Source organism: Mesoplodon densirostris, chromosome 3, assembly GCF_025265405.1.
Source record: "Mesoplodon densirostris isolate mMesDen1 chromosome 3, mMesDen1 primary haplotype, whole genome shotgun sequence".
NCBI lineage: Eukaryota > Metazoa > Chordata > Mammalia > Artiodactyla > Ziphiidae > Mesoplodon > Mesoplodon densirostris.
Genome location: NC_082663.1, coordinates 34834420 through 34845242, shown reverse-complemented (window position 1 = coordinate 34845242; position 10823 = coordinate 34834420). Strand labels below are relative to the sequence as shown.

The following is a 10823-nucleotide window of genomic DNA, read 5'->3' as shown; positions in this document are numbered from 1 at the left end:
ATGTGGAGACATCCCATCTACAGTGGGATGTTGCATCCTGCCACTCCTACAAACAAGAAAAGCACAACGTCTAGTGGGCTTCTCACTTCACAGCAAAAAAAAAAAAAAAAAAAAAAAAAAGTGCTGCAACAGGCCTTAGTATTTTGGAGCCAAGCCCTGCCATCCTCTGCAAATAAATACTCTTCTTTCAAGAAACAACCCTTGGCTTGCTACTAGGCCTTAGTAGAGACTGAACACTTAATTGTGGGCCACCAAGTTACCATGTGAGCTGAGCTGTCCATCATGAACAGGGTGTTATCTGACCCACCATGCCAGAAATTTGGGCATGCACAGAGGTACTCCATCATCGAATAGAAGTGATGTATATGTGATTGGCCTGAGCAGGCCAAACGGCATAAGTAAGTTATGTGAAGAAGTGATGCACATGCCTATAATCCTTACTCCTGCTACACTGCCTTCTCTCACCCATGTTCACCTATGGCCCCATGATACACGATAAGCACCATGATTAACTTACAAAGGAAGAGAGAACTCATGCCTGGTTTACACATGGGTCTGCACAATATGCAGCCACGACCCATGAGCAGACCACGGTGACACTACAGCCCCTTCTCTGAAAACAGCAGTGAAGGGAAATCCTCCCAGTGGACAGAACTTTGAGCAGGGCCCCTCATTGTCCACTTTGCTTGGAAGGAGCAGTGGTCAGATGTGTGACTATATACAGATTCCTGGGCTGTGTCCCATGATTTGGCTAGATGGTCAGAGACTTGGAAAGACTTGATTGGAAAATTGGTGCCAAGAAAATATAGGGAAGAGGAACATGGATAGACCTCTCTGAATTTTCAAAAAATATGAAGATATTTGTGTCCCATGTAATATTCACCAAAATGTGACCCCAGCAGCAGAGGGCTTTCATAATCAAGTAGAGAGAATGACTTGCTCTGTGGAACTGGTCAGCCTCTTTCCCCAGTCATTCCCATCATAACCCAATGGGCTCATGAATAAAGTGGCCATCGTGGCAGGGATAGAGGTCATGCTTAGACTCAGCAACATGGAGTTTCATTCACTAAGGCTGACCTGGCCACGGTCACCACTGAGTGACCAGTCTGCCAGCAGCAGAGACTAACACTGAGTCCTCAATACAGCACCATTCCCCAGGGTGATCAGCTAGCTACCTGATGGCACATTGATTACATTGAACAAAGCATCTATTATGGAAGGGGTAGTGCTTTGTTCTCACTGAAATTGACACTAAGCGTGCATATGGATTTGCCTTCTCTGCATCCAATGCTTCTGCTAAGACTACCATCTGTGGACTTACAGAATGTCTTATCCACTGTCGTGGTATTCCACACATCATTGCTTCCAATCTAGGAACTCACTTCACAGCAAGTGCTGCAATGGGCACATGCTCATGGAATTCACTGGTGTTACCATGTTCCTCACCATCCTGAGACAGCTGGTTTGACAGGATAGTGGAATGGACTTTTGAAGATTTAGTTACAGTTCCAGCTAGGTGGCAATACCTTGCAGGGCTGGGGCAAGAATCTGCAGAAGATTGTATATGCTCTGAATCAGCACTCAATGTATGGTGCTCTTTCTCCCATCCACTATTCAGAAATCCAGAAACCAAGGGATGGAAATGTGAGTGACATCACTCACCCACTGGCATCACTCACTGTTATTATCCCTCGTAATCCATTAGCAAAATTTTTGCTTTCTCCTCCCATGATCTTATGCTCTGCTGGCCTAGAAGTCTTAGTTCCAGAGGGTAAATACTTCCACCAGGAGACACAAAAATGATTCCATTGAATGGGAAGTTAAGACTGCCACCTGGCTGCTTTGGGCTCTTCAGGCCTCTGAATCAACAGGCAGGGAAGGAAGTAACTGGGCTGACTGGAGTGACTGATCCTGACTACCGAGGAGAAATTGGACTACTACTCCGTAGTGGAGGTAAGGAAGAGTATGTCTGGGATACAGGAGATCCTTTAGGGCCTCTCTTAGTGATACCATGCTCTGTGATTAAGGTCAATGGAAAACAACAACATCCCAATCCAGGCAGGACTACTAATGGCCCAGACCATTCATGAATGAAGGTGTGGGTCACTGCATCATGTAAAGAACCACAAGTAGCTGAGGTGCTTGCTGAAGGCAAAGGGAATACAGATCTGGTAGCTGAAGAAGAGAGTTAAACTACCAGCTACAACCACATGACCAGTTGTAGAAACGAGGACTGTAATTGTCCTGAATATTTCCTCTTTATTTTGTTATGAATTTGTGTGTGTATATTAAGCAAATATCATTTTTTTCTTTCCTCTCTTATTTCCTTATCATGCAACATAAGATTACTTACTTTATATCATAGTATTTAAGTATTGTTCATTTTACATCATAGTATTTAAGTTACAGGATATCAAGGGGAAGTGTAAACATCCCTCAAGTTCTCTACCTCCTCTTCTGGGGAAAGGGTTAGTATGTTTTCAGTTGTATGTAAGATAGTTGTATCATGTGAGATGGAATTCTGACCTTATTATTATCTTTATTTGGAGATTAAGTATGGTTTATAGAGATGTGTATGGGGGTTAATAAGTTAAGCTAAGTTAATAAGGGGTGGACTTGAGATGATTAATTTTCTGTGTCAACTTGACTGGGCTATAGGATGCCCAGGTATCTAGTTAAACATTTTTTCTGAGTGTGTCTGTGGTGGTGTTTCCAGAAGAGATTGACATTTGAATTGGTGGACTGAATAAAGCAGATTGCCATCCCCAATGTAGGTGAAGATCAGTCAATCCATCGAGGACCCAAATAGAACAAAATGCAGAGGACGTTTGAATTCTCTTTCTCTCTACCTAATTGCTTGAGCTGAGACTGGTCTCCTCCTGACCTTGGAATGAGGCTTAAACCATTGGCACTCCTGGTTCTCAGGCCTTCAGAGTTGAACTGGAATTTACACCAGGGGTTTTCTGGGTCTGTAGCTTGCAATGGTAGATCATAGGACTTCTTAGCTTTCATAATCACATAAGCCAATTCCTTATAATAAATTATATATATATATATATATAATTATAGGGTTCTCTGAAGAACCCTAACTAATACACTCTACTTATATGTACAATATTTATATACACTACTTCTAAAATCAAATGAAAACTGAAGTAGCTATATTAGTACCAGACAAAGTAGACTTCAAAACAAAGAATATATCAAAGAGACATTTGACTGGCAACAAATGGGTCAATTTATCAAGAAGATATAATAATCCTAAAAGTTTATTCACCTAAGTCTACACAAAAGTTAGAGATTTCAATACTCTCAGTAACTGATAGAACAAGCAGTCTGAAGATCAATAAGGATACAGAAGACTTGAACAACACTACCAAGTTGAACTTATTGACATGTGTGGAACACCCCACTGAACAACAGAAAGCAACTACTTTGCAAGTGCACATGGAACATTCACCAAAATAGACCATATTCTGGGCCATGAAACAAATCTGTACAAATTTAAAAGGATTGAAATCATACCAAGTATGTTCTCTAATCACAGTGGAATTGAACTAGAAATCAATAACAGGAAGATATCTTGAAATCTCCAAAATATTTAGAGAATTAAATGTTATTCAATAAAGAACAAGCCAGTGTTTATTAAAGCTCCATATCCTCAAGATCAAAATCTTGGCAGTCCCATTCCTAGGTGAGTATACCCCTAGACCCATTCAAACACACACACACACACACACACACACACACACACACACAGAGTAGATTCATGGAGCATTAGAGCTTTAAAAATTTATTTCAATCCATTTTAAAATATCAGTTTGAGAAATTCATCATATTTATACAGCTGAATCTTTCTGAAAAGTTATGGAAATTAACTACTGTGTTTTTATTTCAGTAACCAAATCTTATCTTGATTTGACAATGAATGTTGGCTTATTTTTGAATAGGACCAAGTATTGCAAAAAATTTAGAACCTGTTAACGTCCTGTATCAACAAGAAGTTCTATTACCATCTTCAACATATCAGAATAGTAGTTAAGAGTATGATCTACTGAACCAAAGGGCTTGGATTTGAATCCTGTTTCCTCCATTTGTTATCTGTGTGAAGTTGGGTAAATCACTTACTTAGCTTCTCTATGCCTCCATTTCCTCATTTGTAAAACGAGGCTAATAATAGTACTTATTCCTAGTGTCCTTGAGCTGATTGAATGAGTTAATATAGGTAAAGTGCTCCCAGCAGGTTTAGGTTTAAATATTAATGTTACTCTTTTCCTGCATTTGTATCTATGCAATCCACAGCCCAAGACTAAGTTCCAATGTTCCTGCTCAGAAGAGATGGTATATCCTAGCCTGAGTTGCTTGGGACTTGTATTAGGCATTTAAAACACTGTCATTATAATGTGAGAGAAAAATGTCTCCTAGAATATGTAGGGAGAATATATCACGTTCCATAAATTTACTTTGCTCTCTTTACGATATTTGCCAAGATTGCCAAAGGGCAAGCTCGTGAGATAAGATTCCTCACCAGCCCACTGGATGAAGCAACAGGTTTGACCAATAAATTACAGTAACTTATGGTCCCTTCTATGGGCTAAAAGCATCCCCTCAAAATTCATATGTTGAAGCCTTAATCCCCAAGGTGATGGTATTTGGAGATGGAACCTTTGGGAGGTAATTAGGTTTAGATGAGGTCAGAGGTCATAAGGGTAGCACCCCCATGATAGGATTAGTGCTCTTATAAGAGGAAGAGACCAGAGCTCCCTCTCTTTCCACCATGTGAAGATACAGCAAGAAAGCAGCTGTCTGAAAACCAGGAAGAAGGCCCTCACCAGACACCCAATTTACTGGGACCTTGATCTTGGACTTCCCATCCTCCAGGACTGTGAGAAATAAATGTTGTTTAAACCATCCAGTCCGTAGTGTTTTGTTATAGCAGCCAGAACTAAGACATTCTTGTTCTCTTTCCCACCAACATGGGAAAGACTGTTCATCACAGATTAGAATTCCCAGTCTGCGTTCCAGGGAACTGTCAGCTGCAGCCACTCCCACTGTTAGAAGCAGGAAAAACAATCTCTTAATAAGCCAGCATCCCAAGATCAACTTTTCCAGAACTTAGCCTTGCTTGTCAATATCATTTGGATCTCAGGAATTTCTGTTTCTTCCTTAAGTCCTCGGCCTCATTCTCTACTGCAATTCTCAAGAGCGAGCATCCTCACCCTCCATCAATCTTCCACAGGGGACATAAGACAAAATCTCCTAACTGTATTCAAAAGAAAAAAGGGAGAGAATTAAGAGGCCCACACTTCCATGGCACAAAAGATTAGTATTTCAGAATACCTGCCCTGTGGGTGTCTCAAGAGAACACTCCCACACTGAACATGAACCTGCCCCTGCCTGGCAAGACACAACTCAAACATAACAGCCACGTTTCCACAGGACAGTAAAGGGGCCAGCACTATAGTGAAACGAGATGAGTACCACCCTGGGAGGCAGAAGAGCCATTTCTAGAGTAAACCAGCTATGTCACAATGGATAATAACTGTAAAATGGCCATTTTATTGAGTATATACAGCCAGTGTCCTGAGTCACAGGGGGCACAGAACCATATCATCAAGTCCCTACCTTCACCAGTCCAGAGGAGGCTTGGGGACCAGATCTCCTCAAAGGTGGCTTTCTCTCACATTTAATGAATCTGTGCACCACGTCCGTGAGAAACAGCCAATCACCGCATTTTTAAGAGACTCCAGACACTTAGGAAATCTCCTCATCATCCTACCAAAGTATTTAATCCTATGGGGCCACAATCATCCCATTAGAGAGCTTGTCCAGGTTTACATCACACCTGACTTCAGCAATTCCCCCCTCAACACCACGGTGCTCAGTGTCTATGCAGAGAAGAGTTTCCGGACTTAGAGTTCAGTGGGGACCCTTATGAACTACTGTTATGGTACACACTGGGGATGCATATGATCTAATAATACACCAATCCTGAGACTTTCATGTTAATCAGCTTCTCCTGAGGGTGTCTGGTAAAACTTTCCTTTGATGAGAAAATTCCACTTCACTATTACAGAAAATTCCTTTGACATGTCTGTGTTCCCAGCCCACTTGGTCAGATGATGATTGCGTAACAGGCCCTCATCCAGCAGCACATCTGCTTTATTCTTTCAATCAATGCTTCTCTGTCTTGAGCATCATTGATCTGTTATGTACTTGAGGCCCCTCCCCTGGGATTCAGTACCAGCCCCCTCTCATAGAGATGCACGGAAATAACAGTGATAACAGAGTAGTTCTTAATATTTGTCCTTTCACAGGAAATTGTCCTCAGCCTGTGAATCAAAAAGAAGACTTTATTGTTCTTCCTTGTGCCCACCTTTTCACCCTCAGCCCACCCCTTCTGAAACGAGTCTTCCCATCTAGTCTTGTTAACCCTTGGATGAAAAAAGCAAATGTTTTTACATGATTGATGTTTTGAGGATAAAGCTGGAGCTTTGCCTGAGAGGAATAAATAAAAAGACAAATTGTAGGTGCTTTGGTGGGCACAGCAGGGACTCCTATCATGCCATCAGCTTTCTTGTCCCCAAATGTGTGAACTGCCTGAAAGACCAAGGTAATTGAAAAGCATGAATATACCTCGGGTTTCTCAGATATCAACGGAAATTGCCTCCTATTGCGGTTGCTTTCTGGCTCAGTGTTCTGAAAAAGAACAGGTCATTCCATTTCTAGCTAAAGTATTAAATACACTTTAACTAGTCCATCAAGGAAGAAAAGTCTCAGTGGACTGGGAGGTAGCAGGACTAATGCAGTGGCTCAATTCTGCCACTCCTGTACTAAGGATGCTCCAATCTTCCCCCCCACCTCTTTTCATTTCTCTTCTCTCCTCTTGTGTCTCCTCCTCCTCTCCTACCTCAGAGAAAGAAAGAGTCGTAGATACACCTGAACACCCTAAGTATGTAACATCTTCCTTTATCTTCAAATTTACGATGACCACCTTCACTAGCTATTATGCTCATCTTACAAATAATCCAAACGCCTGTGGTGGGTCAGTATGTGTGTGAGTATGAGTGTGTAAGAAATGTTGGTAAGGGGTTTCCCTGGTGGCGCAGTGGTTGAGAGTCCATCTGCCGATGCTGGGGACATGGGTTCGTGCCCCAGTCCGGGAAGATCCCACATGCCGCGGAGCGGCTGGGCCCGTGAGCCATGGCCGTTGAGCCTGCGCGTCCGGAGCCTGTGCTCCACAAAGGGAGAGGCCACAGCGGTGAGAGGTCCGCGTACCACAAAAAAAAAAAAAAAAAAGAAAGAAAGAAATGTTGGTAGGTATAGAAAAAAATATAGAACAAATGATAAACTGTGGGGTCGGTCCAAACATATTGATGAATCCACATATCTTAACCAAAAGGAAAAGTGATTAATAATTTATGTGCAGGTGTTTCCGGGAATGTTGACTAAGCCAGCCGCCCAGCACCTGCAGCTCTGAGTAGCTACTTAACAACAGGATGGACTCACAAGTCCCATAGGAAGCTGAGATTAGCAATGACCTGCCTAGCTGAGAGGGGGAGCTCTCAATCAAATGAGCCAGTTACCTGGCTTGTTGCTAGGCAACTCAAGAGTTCCAGGGGTCATTTGTCAGATATTCCCTCTTGCCACTCTGTGTCCCCACCGTACCCCACCTGAATACCAAGAATATTCCCTCTGTTTCAAGGGACTTACAAGCACCCTGGACTGTTGCTGTTGGGAGGGAGGTTCCATACAGAGCAGTTAGGACGGGGCTCAGTAAATCTCAGGGCCTTGATAAGCAGCACTTCTGTTGGTCAATTATTAGGAAATGTGTGGAGTGTCACAAGCAGACACACTCCGACACAATTAGGAGACCTTCCAAAGCAGCGTCTCTGCCCAGGTGACTTACAGCATCCACTTAAAATGTGAGTGATGGGGCTTCCCTCGTGGCGCAGTGGTTGAGAGTCCGCCTGCTGATGCAGGGGACATGGGTTCGTGCCCCGGTCTGGGAGGATCCCACATGCCGCGGAGCGGCTGGGCCCGTGAGCCATGGCCGCTGACCCTGCACGTCCGGAGCCTGTGCTCCGCAACGGGAGAGGCCACAACAGTGAGAGGCCCATGTACCGCAAAAAAAAAAAAAATGTGAGTGATGGCCAGTAGGATGTGACTGGGCTCCCATGTAGCTCCCTGAAACTAGTCGAGGCACCAGCTGATTCCCTCCTCTCCCTCTGTCCCCTGCTAGGTCCAGATGACTTTAACTTCAGCACTTTCTGCCTTCTCTTCCAAGGCTAGATCCCATCCCAGCCCAGGTGTCCCTCACCTGGTCTGAGGCAGAGGGAAGGGCAGATGGGGACATTCTCACACTCCCTCTGCTCTCACTGCAGTCAATTTTCATGGCATAGTCCTCCCAGCTTTCCTCAAAGCCTTCTCTTCAGATGTTCAAGAACTTATTTTGGAAGTTTCAAAACATGCTTGAAGTCTTAATGTTGAAAATTACTTTCTTCTTGCAGCCCTGCTGCCACAATCCTAATTCGCGCATAGACAATTGTGAAGGTCTCTGTCCAACTAGAGGAAAGGTCAAGTATAAGGAAGTTCGGAAAACTTAAAAGGCATGAAATTTCGTATTTCAAGACAGCAACTCTCTGCAACCTCATTCACTGGTCCCCTCTTTCTCCACCCACTATTCACTCATCCCTTGGATAGACCTGGAGGACATGATGCTGAATAAAATAAGCCAAATACAAAAAGATAAATACTGTATAATCTCACTTTTAGGACATATGTAAAACAGCCAAACTCATGGAGCAGAGAGTAGAATGGTGGTTGCCAGGGGCTAGGGGCAGGGGAAAATGGGGAAGTGATGGTCAAAAGATATCAAGTTTCAGTTATGCAAGGTAAATGAGTTCTAGAGATCTACTATATAGCACGGTGCCTGTAGCTCTCAATGCTATAATGTACACTTAAAATTTTCTAACAGGGAAGATCTTACATTAAGTGTTCTTACCATAATAATAATAATAAGGAGGGTGGGAGGAAACTTTGGGAGATGTTGGATATGTTTATGGTCTGGATGGTGGTGATGGTTTCACAGATGTATACTTATCCCCAAACTCATGTACAGCTCTTTACATGTCAATCAGACCTCAATAAAGTAGTTTGAAAATTTTAAAAATATAAAAAAGAGCACATTAGCCATCCTTCATGGAAAGTCTTTAAAAGTAAACATAACACAGATTTTAAAATTCCAAAGTATAGTATCTTTAATGAGTTTTTTAATCATTGTCATTTAAACTAAAGTTTCATTGAAATGTATCAGAAAAATACAGAGATATTATTTGTATATAAAAGCATATTTTAAATTCCATTGAAGCCCACTCATTTCATCAACTACAGCTGTTATTTTGTTTTGATGAAAGATGAATAGGGAATAAATAGAAGGCTAATGCCTCAAATGGATCTACCTGTAGAGCCCCCTGAAAAATCTAAGTATGTATCCACATTAGAGAACACTTCTCCCAAATACGCAATCACTCAATAGCTCAGGCATGAATGATGCTTCCTACAAAAGGAAAGGGGAGGAGGGGGACAAATTGCAGGTCTTGTGTTTGGAAAACACAAGAAAAGCTCCAGAGAGAAGCCTCAATTGTAAATACTTGTTCTCAGACAAGAAAGTAGAAGGTGCCCCTGTGACCCTGTAACATGATGGATTCCACTCTGATAGAAGTGATTCAACCTCCTGACAAGATTAGGGATCTCTAGGTGTGGTGCTTGGCATGGAATAATTGTATCTGCCTTTCTCCATTCAAGGTCCCCTTTGTATTCGGTTTCAGTGAGCGAAGCCCGCCTCTCTAATCTTTCTGTTTTCATAATCAATTTGTAGAGTGTGTTCTGGTCGGTTCTTTTAATCATACTAAAAAGAAACATAGAGCATTCAAATTTCTCTAGTCCAACCCTCTAATTTTCAGATTAAAAAAAGTCAAGGTCCAGAGAAGTCAGCAATTTTTCCAAGAACATAACAGCTCCTTCAAAGGTTCATCAATATCCTTCAGCCTGACTGACATTTAAAAAGAGAAGAGGGCTTCCCTGGTGGCGCAGTGGTTGAGAGTCCGCCTGCCGATGCAGGGGACACGGGTTCGTGCCCCGGTCTGGGAAGATCCCACATGCCACGGAGCGGCTGGGCCCGTGAGCCATGGCCGCTGAGCCTGCGCGTCCGGAGCCTGTGCTCCGCAACGGGAGAGGCCACAACAGTGAGAGGCCCGAGTACGGAAAAAAAAAAAAAAGAAGAAGAAGAAAAAGAGGATCTGGATGCAGTTTTGGGAGAACAAAGGGTTGTGCAATTATGCAGGGCCTGGGGATTGGGAGAAGTGGACCCGGAGTGGAAGGAGAAAGAATGGGCCCGCGAGCTGAGAAGCTGCCTACAGGGCCGGGCGTGCAGAGGTTTTAACTCGGCCACGCGCCTGCAGGATCGCGAGCAGGCCCACCGGCTCCGGGAGCTACGGGGCCTCGGTGGCGCAGGGCCGGATGCTGGTGACGGAGATGCTCTGCCCTCGGCATCTCAGGACGCCGGCCTCACACTCTGTCATCGTCCGCTCGCTGCCATTCGCCTCCACGCAGACGCTGAACCCTGTTTCTTCGCACTCCGAGGCGGCTCTGCAGACACATTTGCTGCTCTGGGCTGGAAAAAAGAAGGGAGAGAGGCTTGGTGGCCCGTGGTGGAGGTGGGGAAGACAAGGCGCATCACGTCCAAAGTCGTGATGTTTGGTGATTGGACAGCTCTAGACGCTCCTGCCTCGCGTGATGCAATCAACTACCCTCCCCTCTCC

At 43.7% G+C, this 10823-nt stretch overlaps 1 protein-coding gene and 1 pseudogene across 1 annotated transcript in view; one reads left to right on the top strand and one right to left on the bottom strand.

Annotated features, from left to right (window-relative positions):
• On the top strand, positions 1-2239 carry LOC132486739 (uncharacterized; annotated as a pseudogene).
• An 8254-nt stretch (positions 2240-10493) lies between these two features.
• Positions 10494-10823, bottom strand: part of C7 (complement C7) — a 57668-nt gene continuing 57338 nt past the window's right edge. The window contains exon 18 of the mRNA XM_060094320.1: positions 10494-10675. Within this exon, the coding sequence (XP_059950303.1) occupies positions 10494-10675 (182 nt within the window). The remainder of the gene's footprint in view (positions 10676-10823) is intronic.